General features: G+C 33.8%; 1 protein-coding gene across 2 annotated transcripts in view; it reads left to right on the top strand.

The window, feature by feature from the left end:
* The window catches only part of LOC126653308 (adhesion G protein-coupled receptor A1-like), a 270,064-nt gene that overhangs the window by 151,938 nt on the left and 100,753 nt on the right, over positions 1–17,373 (top strand). For both annotated transcript variants that reach the window (XM_050340872.1, XM_050340873.1), the window contains one exon: positions 2,703–2,918. In XM_050340872.1, coding sequence (XP_050196829.1) covers positions 2,703–2,918 — 216 coding nt within the window. The remainder of the gene's footprint in view (positions 1–2,702; positions 2,919–17,373) is intronic.

A 17,373-nucleotide genomic window follows, 5' to 3' on the forward strand; every position in this document is an offset into this window, starting at 1 on the left:
AAAGCTACCTGGGAGCCATGACTATTACTTCTTTATCAATTTTGGGGCGACAAAAATGTTTTTCCCGTTCCATGAGGTTGTGGAATGACTGATTTCAAGGTCAGAATATAGCAGGATGGATAACTTTGTTTCGGTCTTCTAAAGTTTCCTTTGCTGTCTAATGGCATACAAAACATGCTGCAGGTAGAGTGACCACTAGCAGCCAGGGGTGCCTGGGCAACCAAGTGCTCTTGGGTTGGGTCTGTATGGCTAGCACACCCAAATGAATTCCTCTTCAGTGTTGTTGTGAGGCACTTCTTTGCTCCTGCTTTTGTTTTATTTCTGTGTATACATGTCATGTGCAGTTTGAAAAGGAAGATTTCCTTTTGATAACAACATATGATGGTAAAACTTACCTCGATTCTTCTGTCTCAGACATGCAGTAGTCTTAAAACCCAGCCCCTGAAGAGCTTTCATTTAACTCTCCAGCCATGGAGACTGCCAGAGTATTTTAGACAGCATGGCTCTTTGTTTGTGCTCTCAGCATGTGCAGCCTTCAGCACTGCTCTCAGTATACCCAGGTAACAGTCCCCTTTGGTCCTGCTGAGCGGTGCCTTTATCAGAGGTTTAAGAAATGGGCAAACGAATCATTTTCTGCATCTGTACTGCTTAGAGACAGGATTAACTGAAGCTTGTTTCCATGGATAATTTTGCTCTGGGTTCATCTGTAACCCTTTTGTAGCTCATTTTGCAGTCCTACATAATGAACACTGGTTCCCCTTGCATTTTACCCATCTGTTTCTAGGTGCTGAGAATGGCATGTCCACACTGTTTGGACATTATAAGGCCTTTACAAGTAAATTTTGAAGTTGGAAAACCCCAAATGATTAAAGAATTTAATATTCAAAATTTAAAAATAGGGTTCACTGTTGTGAAATGACTTGTATCCTCATACAGCATTATCCAGCAATCATTTTGTTCACCACTACCCCACCAATGCAGTGTTATGCCACTGTATAACAGAAAACATGAAGCTATGAATAATTAAGTGGGTTTTTCCAAGATTATAGAGAACCTGTTAACCACAGGACCTTTAACTGGGTCATGGAGCTTGATTCCTGTGATATGGATTATAGTATTCTGCAAGGAGTAAATTTTGTAACTCCTTGAAAGGCTATCTATAAATGGTACCAAAAATTGCACAGGTAAACCTAGTTTCAGATTTTTTTGGACTTTTCAACAAACACTAGATTTTTAATGCAAAAGTTTTTTGATTCTTACTGATCTTTGGCATTTTTATTCAAGTGTAGAACAAAAATCATCAAGCAAGGACAGAAGAGTTAGAAATTTCATATGAAAGGGGAAGATTTTAGGAATTTAGAAACAACTGAAAAGAATCTTTAGGGTACTTTTACTTTATTAGTAGAAGTATATTATTTATATATAAAAAGTATTAGAATCTATTGTAAGCTTCTGGATTTTGTGTAATTTTGACAAAAAGTAAAATAAACTGCTTAATGAGACTTCAGTACTTTCATTTTGGAAATATGCAGAATCACCAGTGACTGAAGAAGGTGCATTCAAAAACCATTTGATAAGTTCAAAAGAATACTGGCAAGTCATGCACTGTATCTCATGATAAAATTTAATTTGTTCTGGTACTGTGATTTTTATACAGTTAGGCTACCCTTTATCCTGCCCTTATTTTTTCATGCAAAACATGTTCTTTAAATTAATTTATTAGCATGAATTAATGCTGTTTTCTTCAGTGATGTCATTTCTTGTCAGCAAAATGTGCCAAATTCTGAAGTATTCACACCTGTTTTTAATAAGTAGATTTACAGTACTTCTGTACTCCTAGCTTGCATAACAGAAGCAGGTACAGTAATGTGAATCTGCTCCATTGGTACTCTTACCCGTCTGCTAAAGTTGCTGGTTTGTGTGGCTTAACTCAGGTATCTTTATATTGCAGTCAATGTGTAAAATACATACACTCATAGATCACTGAACAATCTATACCTGGAAGCAGAAACCTTATAGTCCTGTTGGTGTGGTACCAGTCTAAGCTAATCAACCTGATTATAATACGAGCTGTTTATCTCATGCACAGGCCTGTATGAAATATAAGTATTAGTTTAAGGATAGAGATGCATATCTGGACTCTGCTACAACCTCCATGTAGGCAATTCACCTTGTCAAAGAGTAGGCCACAAACCTACCTGTAACATGGTCTTACTTTGAACCACATAGTCATGTTCAATATCATAATAAAATATGATCTATTAAAAAAAATATTCAACCACTAAATAGCTAAGGTTTCTATTTCGTTTCTGGGGTAGAAACCACATCCTTAGTCGTTTTTTTAAATAATTCTTACACCTGCTGTCTCTAGTTCTTTTTATAACTGTATTACTTTAATTCCAAATTCCATTGAGGTTAATAATGACACAATTGCAAAACTGATATAATAGTAACTAATATAACTGATGTAAACTGATACAGTCCTATGGAAGGAAGATTTAAGCAAACCCACTATGCTGTTTTACAATTCTATATCCTATTTTTAAATAAATTCTGTTTTCTTTTTCACCCCATGAATTTATAGAGAAGTCTATACATGCACAATCAGTTATAAAGTATATGCAGTAAATACACAATGCACGTAGAATAATGCAATTATGGCTGATGACTTTATGACATAACTGTTCTCAATGTTCTCACAGGTATCTCGTAATATTGCTCTGGAAGCCTTTATGATCAAGCCATCTAGTTTCACAGGAATGACTTGCACTGCCTTCCAAAAAATATCTGCAAATTCTGACAAGGCAGCGATGCCTGAGTTGGGAAGATGGGAAGCAAATCACCATCCTGATCTGTATTTGAATTTCAAGTGCAACACTGGCAATCTGAATGGTTCTTTGGTGAATTCTTCTACCAGGGTAAGTCAGTAGATTCTGAATATAAGTTACCTACTTTAGCATGTTTTCATTAGTACCTTTAGGCAGAATACTGATTTGTAAAATGCATATTTTATGTGTTGTTAATATTGTAAAGTGGTTAATAATTTCAACATGTAAGTGGGCCTAAACTGGTGTATTTTTTTGTGCTAATGGATATGCCATTAATATAAGACAGAGTGCAGGTTGTGAATAGCAATCAGTAATTGCCTTGTTTTTATCTCTGGGTCTAGTTTTGAAAACTTTTCTATGTGTAAGCAACCTCTTTAAAGTAATGCAGAAATATCTCAGGGGATTTTGCATTAAAAAGATGTATTTTTTAGGGAAATCACCTTTACTTCCCCTAAATAATATTGCATTATCATCTTTTTACTGAGGGAGAGTGTTATGCTCAAGTTTTAGAGTAGTAGCTGAAGAAAATAATAAATAAGCCTTTTAATAGAATGCACTGTTGTTATCAAATAATGAAGTGGAACAATTAAATTTTGATCTTGCAGGAAATGGAATTTTGTATTTGGCCGAGCGTGTTATTAAATTTAAGTATTACAGTGTTGAATTTTTGTTATCCTTCAGCTGAATCTCACTTTAATAGGCTTATTTCTTGAAATATTTACTATGAAGAAACAGTGCTTTTTCGATACTAGTTTATGGAATTTGAAAGTATTTTGATTTAAGTTATTTCCTCTTTGGTGCATTTTTATCTCTCTTGACTATGCAGTTGATGATATGGTAGTTTGCATTCTCAGGGTCTTCTGCTAAAAGGAGTCATCTTAATAATGGAAGAATACATTATATTTGTTTCCTTCAATGGAGTTCATTTTTTTTCTGTGGACACTGCTAACATATCTATCTATATGAAAGAGAAATTCTGAAAAGAGACTGTCTCTGAAAAGAAGTCAGTTTTTCATCCATAAGATGAAAACCAAATGTCAGGGATCTACAAGTTAAAAGATTTCTGCAAGAAGCAACACTGGAACACTTTGGCATATACTGTAGTGTTATTGACACAGAAATATTCATGGGACTACCTGAACTGGAAAGCTTTCTTTATCAGCTCTACCAATATATCTTGTACTCCAGCAACTGAGTACCAGCACTTTTAGTAAATTATTCTCTTTATACTTGGATGGTCAAGCACTGGTGTATCTCTCCTGTTATAAAGAATCCTACCATAAGTGCAAATTTCTCATTTCTTCTATCAGCATTCATGTGTCAAATATGTAGAGCGAGTTTGAACATTTATTTGAAGGCTTTCTAAAATGTTGTCAGAATGTCACAATTTAATGATTTCAGTAAAATCTTTCCTTGTGTGCTTTGAACCTACCTGACTTTAAACAATGTACAAAAGGGAAATGCTACTGATCACATAAAGAAAGAAGCTAGGAGGATGTAAGCTTGTTACCATGCAAAGCAATTTTTGAAGTTTGTGACATATATTCTGACAGAAGTGACTTTATTAGGTGGATCATTAGTTATCACCTGTATATGAATTTGCAACTATTGTAACAGCAGAATACAGGAGATTATAGATTTAGCTAAATGTTAGTTACATGGATTTAGATTTTAACACTAAGGTGCACTGAGGTTTTAAATGTGATATGTGAATAAACAGACTGAATATATTCCTTTAACTTAATCCTTTAAAGCAAATTTTAATGCACTGTTGTTCTCTGAAACTTTTAGGCTAAGCACTCCTTTTATTCATTCTGAAATTAGTTACATTTCTTCACTGTTCAATGCAATGATATGTAGAATTCTAACCGATAACAGAAAATGGGATTTTTTATCATCATCATCCACTAGTAAAATTATTTCTATATTTGTTCAGTGGAGGCAAACAGTAAACCTACATGACTGTGCTATGCAAAGTTTAGGAAAATAGAGAATTTGTGATGGAGGTCAGAATTGCCTCTTTTATTATATCTGACCTTTGGAACTTCATCTTAGATGCTGAGCTTATTCTTAGAATTTTCCTCTATTTAGCATACGATTAATGATGAGGAAGGGGAAAAAAATCTAATCAAAATAAGTAGGTACAAATGGTAATCACAAATTTAGTTTGCTTCTAATAAAAATATGAAAAATTGCTTTAAAAGCTTTTTAAAAGAGAATGTTATATATTTTTTGGTAAATATATATTTAAATATAATAAAATATATATTTAAATATAATAAATATAATTAAAAAAACTTCTTTAAACATCATCTGCACACTAAACATAAACAATAGTTTATGTTGTCTGTGGTTAACAAATTGCACTAATCAATTAAAAAAGTGAATACTCATGGAGCAAACTCTGGTCAGTTGATAGGGGAAGGCTGTAATAGATGAGCATAAATTATCTTGTTAATGCAATCAAAGCTTTGGTAGTTTACTCAGAATGATATTTCCTGGCAGTGGTAGGAAATTGATGCTAATTTAGTCAGTGGGTTTCGGTACATAACTTAGCCTTATCTGGTTATTATGGGATAAAAGCCCCAAAAAGGTTAAGAAATATCAAAATTTAAATAAATAAGTAAAAAACAGTTTTAAAAGAATAGGCTTTGAAAATTAAGTAATTTAAAAGGCACTGAAAGAGGTCCACCATTCAGGGAAGTTTAGGAGACAACTGTTAAAATATATCTGTACCTCCTTGTGGTTCAAATATGTGGTAGATCTTTTATAGACTAACTTGCAGTGTTTTCAGATACCCTAAAGCAAATTATTATTGCAGTTTGATGCCCAAATTTTTATCTTTATATCTAGTTCTGACTCTGTAACTAGTTGCAAGTCTGAAGAGAATCTTTTATGACTATTGCAGATCAGAAGTTGCGTCTGATAGGATTTAGACCCCACTGCCTTCTCTTACATCCCACTGATGCTGTTAGTAGGAGGCTTTATCTGCCTGACTGTACTCTACTGGATGGAAAGAAAAGGCTCAGATACATATTCTGTGTTCTTGATACAGTAGATGTATTTTGACAAAGTGGTTGTTTTCTTCTCTGTTAAAGTAGGCTTAAGGGGATCTTCCCAGTATGGGACTCCAGAATGAGATCCTATCCCAGGGTTCTTTGCTCCTGAGGCTCAGTTCTATCCTATGAACTGTCTGTGGTCTAAGAATATTGCAATAATGGTATGACAGTGACACATCAACAAGGCTGTTGTAACATTTGAATGTGAGAATAGCTTATGAAATTTTAGTGCCATTCAGTATGAATTTGGTGCCTGGTTCCCGTTTGATATCAGACCTGGAGCATACTTTGAACCTAATCTCTATTCCAGCCTGATCCTGCAGAGTTTCTCCGGTGTGCAAAGGTAATCACTTGTAAACCTTCCTCTGACTCAATAAAATTGCTTCAATGTAGAATGAACCTTCAAACTTCCTGTACCCTGGTAATGAAATGTTTAGTTTATAGTATATAGATTCAGTATTTTTTGCTTCGACTTTAAGGAAAGTATTTTATTAGCATAATTTACAGTTTCAGATTCGTTGAGAATGCTTGACAGATGAAAAGTCTACTCCTCTCTTTATTCTCCTGACACACAAATTAATTGGAAGTGAAGATTTGAAATTTCAGTAATATATATTTCTTATGTAATCCCTGACTTCTGAAATTGGAATTCCTCATAATAGTCTCCATGCATTCCATTTAACTTTTCAATTCTATTTATTTCTTCTGTGCCCTGAGCCAGACTGACCTTTTGATTTGTCAGGTTGTATTACAGGTGATGTCCAAGTGATAAAATGTTAGAAGTTAAATTGGTACCAGACATGCTAACCACAAAAACAAATTCTAAAGTGCTTTGACAAAATCCTGTGATTACTTGCTTATACCAAATTGAGACATTATACAATTTTAGAAATGTTCTTGTCTCAGATACATACTGGAAAGTACACAATCCATGCAAGAAAAGGTTTTGTCTTGCATAAAATAAATTTTAATTGTAGGAACATAGATATAACGTATACATAATGGTAAATGCATAGGTAAAATTACCAGGAGTGCTGAAAACAACTTCATGCAAAGATTTCTAAGTGAGAAGAGGGTAGGGTGAAGAACAGAATTAAAAACACAAAGAGGAATTGTGAAGGGGAAAATTATTATTACTAATTTCATTGAGTTGCTTATCCATTTAAGATACATTTTCCCATGTTCAGGATGCATGTGTACAGAATTTTTTCAATATGTAGAGATGAGCTAAGGAAATTTAGAATTCAAATAATGTTCAGAATTTGTGGAAAATGTAATACAAATGAGTATACTTCCTGCAACTTGCACTGAAGATGACTCTTTTTGATATTTCTGGTTCAGTCTATCATATTAGATGTTTCCCACTCCAGATCTTCTTTCATTCCTTTCTACACTAAAAAATTGCACAATTGTTTTTCAGTCTCCTGTTGAGAAGATTCACTTGAAATATTCCATAACCACATACATCATATTAAGAAAGTACCATCCAACATACTCAACAAAATACCATTACACTACAGTGTGTCACAGTATATCTTTAGGGTAATTTGGTTGTTTTCTTTTTTCTACCATGTAATAACTAGTAGGTTGATAGGCATCATAAATGTAGCATGAATTGGCATCATCATTTGCATCATGATTGCCTCCAGTTTCCCAGCATACGTTGCTTCCTATTGCAGCACTTTATTCATCAAATATGATGAATTTTGAGTATGTCTGTGTCATGCAGATTAGTACCAGATTATAATTTTTCTTTTTTTTTTTCTAATTTGGTAATTTTTACAACTGCAGAAAGCATTCAATAAAGAAAATACTGCCAAGTGAAGCAGGACATCAGCAAACAAAAAATTAGTTTCTCAGTTCATAGGTATGGCATATTACAGCAAGACACTAGGCTCAATGCTGGAATACATACATCAAAGCCTATTTTGATTCAAAATATTTTTGTTTAATCTTGACATAGTTGTAAAATATTTTGCAAACATGTCAAGTTTAAAAATCCAGGTCAAGACATTTCATGGTACACATCAGAATTTGCCCTGTTCCCTTTCCTTTGGGAAAAATGTTTTACCCATTCTTCTCTTTGCTCTGTGTGTCGTAGTGGCCAAAGCATTTTGCTTTTCTTCTCTTGGATAATGATATTAATTTGAAAATTTTCTCTGGGAACATACAGGAAAGTTTGCTTGGGTGTAAATTCTGTAAGTTGATTTTACAGTCACTAATCCAGGACTGTTTCTCCTTTCTCCATGAGCAGGTTGTGGGTACTGTCACAAAGGTATATCTTATATGATGTAGGCATTTTAAAGTTTATTATATTTTACCTTCTTCATACTTTTATTCTACTTTTTAAAAAAATCTTTTAAATGTAGTCTTAATTTAGTTCTGTGCTGGTTTTTATTGTGATTTAGAATCTATCAAGACATACAGTATCTATTTATTCAGTATTCTAAATAATCACAATTATTATAATTTTTGCATTTAAATTTTTTGTTTTAGATTCTTCCTTATTCTTAGATGTAGTATCTATGAAGTATCAAAAAGTAACTGTTGGTATCTCTCTTATTACAGCCATGGAACCCTTGCTTTAACATAAAATTTAAAATAAGTAAAAACATCCAGCAGTATGATACATAAACTAGTATTTTCTGTGCAGGCATTAATTTGCTTGCAGGTCAGTTTTAGAGATTGTACACTGAGTACTAGATATGGAAAAAGCTGAAAAGTTCAGTTCATTCAGATACCTCTTACTACTCCTCCTCAAGCAATGACTTTATATATTTATGCCTACTATGACACCTTCGAAATTTGCAGTTTGATATTCTATTTTCAATATACCTTCTGTTTATTTTTCTCTGCACATGCTTCCATGGTCTTGTTTTATAATGTGAATGGCTGTCCTGCACTTACAGATCTTCCTAAACATTGAGAAAATGAAACAGTGCCAAAATACTATTAATGCATGTGTGACAAATGTCAATTATGTTAGGTGTACAGAAGGTCTTCTACAATTCTTGTATTTGTTTATCATATGCTTTAACACATAAAAATTCATGTACGTTATGTTTTTTGAAGGTAAGAAAAGTTTAGCACTTTTTACTGTTTCATAGGTGCTTAGAATAAACTTTAAAATGTGTCATTACGAGGTCCTGTCCTTTTGGTGTTTTTACAATGTTCTTTGTCAATTCTCTTTTAGCAAATAAGAAGCTTATTCTGCAAATAACATCAGTCATCTGGACATGTTTTCTGAATTTCATTGGTGTTTCAGAAACATGTATTATGTTTAAAACCTGAAAGTTATTTAGCCATTTAGTCATACTCCTGTAATGTTAGGTACAGTTAGAAGTCCAAACGTATGTCTGGAGTGAAAAGAATTCTGAATAGCTTGAAGAGAATAAATATAAGGACAAAAAGACTGTGGGAGATGGCAATTTGCATTTGATATAAATCCCATTACTTGGACTCACATTTGCTTTCTTGTGAAACAAGCTTCTGTTCCTGAGCACATGAATCATATTGATTTTATATGTGCTGTCAGTATGTATCTGAGAGATGTGCTGTCACTCTGTAATCCACAGTGGTCGGGTAAAAGACTGATTTTCAGCACCATTGCTCTTGTTACAGGAAAGTTCTCTTTGGGAGTTCCCAACGGGCATTATAAGATTAGTGTCCTTCTATAAACTATCGGACTCCTTCATGTGCATTCTGCTGTTAAATAATAGTTTGTACGCTAATTAAGATAAATCACATAACAAAAACGCGTTGACACTGTAACAATTATTAACACAGTACATTAGTTGTGGGAACATATTTTAAGTTAATTTAATGGTACGAAGGTAATAATGAACAAGTACAATGCTGAGTAAAAGTGCAAGTCCCAGTTCTGCTTTGACTTTTGAGGACTTAAACCCCAGTCTTCTCACTATATAGAAAAAAATACTCATAATTTTCTTTCTGCATAAATTATAAACTTTTCACATTTTTACAGAACTCTGTGTAAGTTAAATATTTTTAACTACTCTTTTCTAAACTCTTCTTTTGAAGTTTCTTTTATTTTCTCAGAGGTTGATTGATGCCATCTAACAACATGCATCAACATCCAATAAATAATTACATTTTGTTTCTCAAAATCTTTTCACCACATGGTTGCTTAGATAATTGATTGATACCTATTTTTGTTGTTACAGAAGGCATTTCCAGTTTCTAAATTAGTAACTTTAGTAACTGTAGAAGTGTGTTTAGAAGTATTTCCTTTTTCTTTTTTTTTTTTATCTTTTCAGTGTTGGTTTGTTGGCTTTTGTTGGACCACTGATGATGATAAAGGGTTCAGTAAATAGATTGCTTTGATTATTAGGAGATGATATGGCTGGATTTTTTTTTTTTGTGAGTGTGAGTTCTTCACCTAGGAACTCTAATTGTTTCCTGATTTTCCAGCTGTGTGTGATAATCATAGGAAATGGCCAGCAGCACAGAGATGAGGAGGTTCCTTTGGAGGATTCAAACGCTGCAAATGGCCTAGAGGTGTCATTGAAATGTAAAGTCTTTTTCCTTATGAAAGTGACCATGTCGGCTGGAACTCCTCTTAATGCAGCAGTATATGAGGTCACATATCAAAGGTATTTGAGTGGTTTTTGGTTTTGTGGATGTAGAGGAATTAACTAGTGTGATCTTCTGTGTGGTAGTTAGGATGCTGTAATTGCTATATTGTAGGAGTTTTCCAGAGACTATATATAGCCAGACAGAGGTAGTCATTACTGAACATGCAGTGGAAGTTAGCAGTGGAATACAAGTTTTCCATCCCAGAACTGTGTATGTTACCTCTATATTCGAGGCACAGGGTAGACCTAGGGGTGCAATTATGTAGAATACTTCTTTTAAAGGGTCTTATGAAGGCATAACTATAGCAGTGAGTTGATTTGTGAAAAGACTAGTATGGTTCAGAACTGTCTCTGTGACATAGGAGGTGAAATTTCAGTTAAAATATTGCTGGCAATATTGCCTTACTGTTTGCTGTTCATGAAGAAATTACTTCATTGGACAGAGTGCTGTTTCTGTGGTTTTGGTGAGCTTAGCTGGGAGAAGGAATTCAACCTTGATTTCTTTGTTACTTCAAATAAAAGTAGATACTAGTAGAAATCTAACATTTCTTTTTGAGTTGAAGGGTTTAACGATTTGTCTTTATACTGGGAACTCTTTCTGCATTATTGATTAATGTATGGTTGGCATAATATATATCTAGGAAAACTTGTACATTAGTTGAACTGTAATTGAATATCATACATTCAGACCTGGAGAGAACATATGGGATCATACCATAAGTTCCTGACTGTGAGTTATAAAAATCCCATTTTCTAAATTCCATAGTGCTACATAAGAATTAATTCATTATTCTAAATTATTGTTATTTTACTCCGGAATTGTCAGCGAAGGAACTTACTAGTGTTAATTGAGTTTGCAAATCATCAATGAAGGAACTTACTGGTTTTAATGCCAGATTAGTTTTTAATGAAGCACTTAAACTCTTCTCTACAGAGAAAGGAATTTTATGTAGATATTGTTTGACTTCATACACAGATAGCCATTCTAAGTATAGTTACTTTGCTTCATAATCTCTTTTCAGGGAATCAAACTCATAGACAACTTTCCTTTGTTTCTGAGAGAACTTCATGATGAAATGTTGACATTTCCTTAATGAACTTGAGAAAACCAAAAGGGTTTAAATGACAGTTCATCCAGGCCTTGTACCACTTTCTTCCATTAGTATCAATGAGTGACTAAAAAGTAATTTGGAAAAATAACTAATCAGAAATTGCAGTTGTACTTAAAATGGCTTGAAATATTCAGTACTTCAGTAAGAAACTTGAACCTAACGTTGTTTCAAGTGCTAGTGAAAAGTGTTGAATGTAGGAATACAAGAGAAGCTGCAAGGGTCAGTGCAAAACTTAATTTAGACTTGTTTCTTACCTCTGGTAGGAGTCTGATAGGCTAGAAGCTTTGGGAGACCAACACGTAGAGAAACGCAAATGCAGTGGTACGTCTCTCTTACATGTGCCTTTGTGTACCTTATGGATTTCCTCAGCAACAGACTGTATCCAGGCAATACATGAAGCTTGTCAGTATGTGAAATTGGTCCTTTTTTTGGAAAAAAAATCTGAACTTTTAAGACTTAATGTTTTAAGTCCTACGAGTACCACACTTGGGTTTATTTATTCACTCAATGTTATTATATTTGTTCTTGTATGTAGAAATCGCTCTTATTGTAACAAGAATAGAAATGTACAAACCTGAGGAGTGATGATGATTGTTGAAAAGTCTGTTAACATCCTCTCTGTATGCATGGAATTACATATTCATTAAGTATCAAGCTGCAGTCCTGGAGGTTTTCTGCCTAATCTTTGTGCTAGAATTTTTTTCATACATCCTGCATTACTGCTTAGAAGAAAAAAGAGGGATTGGCCAGTTGTTCTAGATCAAAACAGGCTGGAGACTATGAATTATGGATAGATAACACTGAATTGTATTCTTTTCCTAAATTTAGATTAAAGCTCCTCAGACCAAAACTCTGATGAACCAGAATTGCAAAACACAATGACTAATTTGGTATGTACAGGTCATACAGTAGATGTAACAGCTGTGTAGTGTATGCTTCACTGACCAGCATATGCTGCTACTCTTAAAAGAAAAAGAGTAAGCTTAGGACTTGACACTTAAAGAAAAAGATCACTTTTCTGTGACATTATATTACAGAAAGCCTCCTGTATTTCATAAGCTCCCTTTGATCAGTGCTGTGTAAAGTGTCTTAACAGATTCAAAAGTCTTACTAAATATAGTCTAGCAAAGTTGCATATAATTATCAAAGTCATTGAACTGAAGAGTTATTTACAGCTATGTTGTGTTTCTTCAGCATTTATTACTGCACTTCTGATGATAGCAGTCACCTACAGAAATGCCACAGAATATCAAATATTTAAGTGGTACTGATCATTTAAATGTGTACTCTTAATTTCCACATAAAATAGGATTAAACGTGTATTCCTGTTTTAATAGCTCCTGTTCACCAGAACTATGGTTTTCAGTCTCTGTGGACTTTCAGTGTAATTGATTGATTTGCCATCTATATTTTAATCCTTTCTTTTCAGAAATTTCATGTCTAATTTAAATGAAGTCTGTAGTAAGTAAATGTCTAACAGGAATATATGTCAGAATGTATGTAGTGTATTTAAATATAGTGCATCTCACCTTTAGAGTTCATTTTAATGATGTCAAATAACAAATCAAATCAAATGGCATAGCCAAGCCTCAACATTAAGTTTTCCTTCACAGTGCAATTGCTAGAGTTTCTGTAAGGAACTTACAAAGAGGATCAGACTCACTGGATACCTTTTGGTACAGTGCTTCTCAGTGTTTTGTTTTTTGGGAATTCAGTAAAGTGTGGAACATCACTCTAGACGTAGTTGAAAACTGGCAGTGGATGTTAAAATCTACTGATAACTGACTATCTGCAGTAAATACTTAGAAAACCTAATTCTATACTATTTGGGCCTGATTACCATTGTATAATCCCACTGAAATCAGTTCACTGAAATCTGTGTATATTTTAACTAACAATCTGTATTCCTGGAAATACTCAGTTTGTTAGCACTTATCTAAGAAGAAAAAGGTTAACGTAAAGTGACTAGGGCAGTACTTTGCATCTTCATTTGAAAAGCACTGAAAGGTTATCTTTTTCACTTAGCATTAGGCTCAGGGATACTTTAATATAGGTCAAACTTAAATAATCAGTGAAAGTAAGATAATTCAGTACATGCTGAGACACTATAGGCATGAACTGGTAACCATTTGGTTCTAATTGTCTGCTCATTCTTGATATGGTAATGTATTTGTTCAGCTTTATGCTAGTACCAGTTGCTTAAGTAGTAGATGTGCCCTGGCAATCCCATGTCTTCTAAAATACTATTACCACTAGGAAGAATAAGGTGTCAAGATGATGCTTGATTTTCTTTCCAATATGCCTTCTCTTTTCAGGAATGTTTATACAGTCAGTAAGAGCTACCATGTATTTGCTGATTTCTCAGTATCCTTGAAAGTGGTACAACAGTAAAATTGGTTTGCCTTATATTTCATTCCAAATAATGGAAGTAATAGTTATTAGGATCTGAGAATAAACTTCCTTTAAAATTAAACAGGTCTTTTGCAACTGGAAAATGGTAGGAGAATCAAAAAAAATAAATACACCTTCTGGAGGCAAAATGTGCAGATGTGTCATGTGAAGTTGTTATATAACCTGAGAAATCAGGGAGGAGATGTTTATTCAGCTCAGTGAACAAGTACTGGAGTGAGGTTCAAAACTTTAGGACACTAAATTAAACATCATGAGTGCAAGAAAGGAACAGACTACAGATTTCACATACAGCTGTGGTGATGTCTTCTTGTGACTATGAAGAAGAAAAAAGTGTAGGAAAACTCTTCTAGGACTAGAACTCCTTCTCCTGTTGTGTCATTAGCTTTGCTAGTATATTCTTTTGTGCTGGTGTGAAAGCATACCATGATGATTTGCAGAAAAGAAATAGTGGTACCAACTCCATTTTACTTAATAGTTCCAAGGGTTTGAAAGAGCACAAGCCTATTTTCTCTGTAGGTTTCAATATATATATTAAAATAATGCATGAAATTTGAAACAATGCCTAAAAATGTGTTAGAAAGTAGTAAGTTCTTCTGCTGAAGATGCTGTTTTAGAGCTAACAGTTTTAGAGCTAACAGCTTCTCGTGTCACTCCATGCAGCATTTCTTCAGTTCTCTTTGTAAAAAGTTTAATGGTTTTGTCTTCATGGAGACACTGAGGAAAATTAATCTGAATGAATTTTGAAAGTGTTTAAGTGAAACTCTAAAGTAGGTACCCTTATCCGGCATCAAAGTAGTTCTGGCTCAGTTCAGCTGAATTGAATTAATTTATAAATGAATTCAGCTAAATTGAATTAAGGCCACTTAGTTATGAAGGAAGATATCAATAGAAATGTTTAAGTACAGTTTATTAATTTTCTTTAAATTAAGACTTTTAATAACTTTTCTTGATTATCACTTGCATATATTCTTAACACATGTGCACTCTCCAGATTTTCCCAAAGATTTTCCTGTGGGGTGACAGAGGCTCATTCTATACTTCTGCCATATAGAAAAACTTTATCTTTCTTGCCTAATCAGTCTTGAAAACATATTTTTCCTCTCCCTATTTCTCCATTTCACCTTTTTATTGCATTCTACTCAAGTGTTTTCTTTTGTTAAGCCATGCAGCAGAACTGACTACCCTCTCATTATCCCAGTAAGAAATAAGGTAGGTAGTTTTCAGTGTTGAACTACATACTGAAAAGTGTTGTATACTTTTTATCTCATGGTATTCCTATAACTCTAAAAGCTACATAACACCTGAAATGGACATTTGCAAAACACAGTGGTCAGAAATCACTGGAAAGGCTTCAGAGCCTAAACACATGCTCAGAGTGATTTGCTTGACCATAAGATTTTTAAATGTCATTAGCAGTTTCATACTGTTACATAGTGGTAGCTATCTTAGTAATTACTTTACAATACCTTGTTCCTTTAAATAAAAATAAGTTTAAAATAAAAAAATACAATGAAAGGATAGAAGAATTTATTCTAGGGTTGGTTTTTTTATGAGCTGTAAATGGTAACAAAATGAAAATGGAGTAAATATAAATTTACTGGAGTTAGGTCACGTCACGTAACAGGGTCATGCAGCCAACCCAGGAAAAGCACAGCCTAAAATTTAATAAAAGTGCATATTAGTTCCTCCAGTTTTATCTCCATAGAGTAAACAAGTGTGTAAGCCTTGAATGAAGCTGAAAGAAGGAAAACTTCAGTAAGGAGCCTCAAGAACATAAAATTTTCATAAATCTGCTGACAGAGCATGTCAAGACAGCCAAGTGCTTTTGTCATTTTATATCTGTTTATATTTTTTTATGGTATTGGCTCATAAGTACTTATTTTGTAGTACAAGCACATTATAACCCTTAAGCAGCAAGATAAATGCTTAGAGCTGATCCAGTTAGACTATTTGTTAGAATAAATCCTACTACTTCCTGCCTAATCACAGCAAGTTTTGCTGGCTATGTGACTGTGTTTTGTAAAGACACATAAATCTCGTATTGTTAGAAAGAAGTGTTTCCATTTTCAGGTTCATGATATCTAACTCTATTCAGACAAACTTGTTGGAATTTTTTGTATTCCAGCATGCTGTGAGACTTGTAGAATAGGAAGAGAGTTAAAGTAGTGAATCCATCAGAGCTGTCCCTGTTATCCAGTCCATGGCTAAGTACAGGAACATTACAGTAGCAAATCCTGCTTCAGTGGTTATTGCCATAGGATGGACAGGCCGTATTTTTCTGATGGACTTCCCAGAGCATTACATACACAGGAATCCATAGTAAGAGAAGAAACCTCTATAAATGAGCTAAAATATGTTTCAAGATCAGCTACTCTATGGAATTCACACACTCTGACATTGTCACAATGCCATCCTCTTGCTTTATTAAATGCTACTTCTTATGACGTTTTGAAGAATTAATCTTTAAAAAAAAAAGTTAATCAATGTCTGTTTTGTTTTTTTTTTATCCTTGCCTAAGAATTCCTTGGAACTTAAGCCAGACCTTTTAAAGACTTGACCATGAGAAATTGCTTCTTCACTGAGCAGATCTTGAATAATCAGTACAAATTAATTTAATAAAATCTGTTTTCACCTACTTCTCTTTCAGTAATTCTTCAGTTTTTTCTATGACATTTTTATTTCTCTTTCCTTTACTGTGATGTTCTTTATGTCCCTTTTTTTTAGGATTTATTTTTCCATTGATTCTGTTTTCTCTAGAGGAAGGCAATACATTAGAAACTAATCAGGTAATTTGTTTCTTTTTCCAATAATGTACTAATGCACTGCTTATCACTTTAGCTGATACTTAGCTCTTTGGGACTGTTTTTTCTTTTTCTTCTCTTGGCAAAAAAAGCTGTCAGGCACATCTTGCCCTTTGGCTGCTTGTGGTGCTTCTGCTTAGGCTCTGCAGATAAGGTGACTGCCCTTCTGTAACAAGCTGAAAAACTCTCTATAGAGAGGTGGTCCAGGTAAAGGCTGAATAAACCATTACACTTTTGCAATGCAGAAATTTTCAAGAAATCAGTGGTTTATTTTCAAATAAAGGCTCCCTTAGGTGGAGAAGGGTTTCAATGGTCTATGTTATGGGGGCTTTTCCTGGTATTTTTGGTAATACAAACTGAAAGTTTGGTAGAAGAATTATATTTTCAGCAACTATAGAAGTTATAGTTGTGATTGCCTGCAGTTAAAATGATTTAAAATGTGATATTTTTCAATTAAAATCTAAAAAAGAAAGTGGGAATTTCAGACGTGATAAATAATAAAACTTTTACTGAATTGTTTCAGTAATTTTTTGAATAGTCTTGCCCTGATACTCTTAGCAATACAC

This window comes from Myiozetetes cayanensis, unplaced genomic scaffold, assembly GCF_022539395.1.
Source record: "Myiozetetes cayanensis isolate MyiCay16 unplaced genomic scaffold, myiCay2020 scf10, whole genome shotgun sequence".
Taxonomy (NCBI): Eukaryota; Metazoa; Chordata; class Aves; order Passeriformes; family Tyrannidae; genus Myiozetetes; species Myiozetetes cayanensis.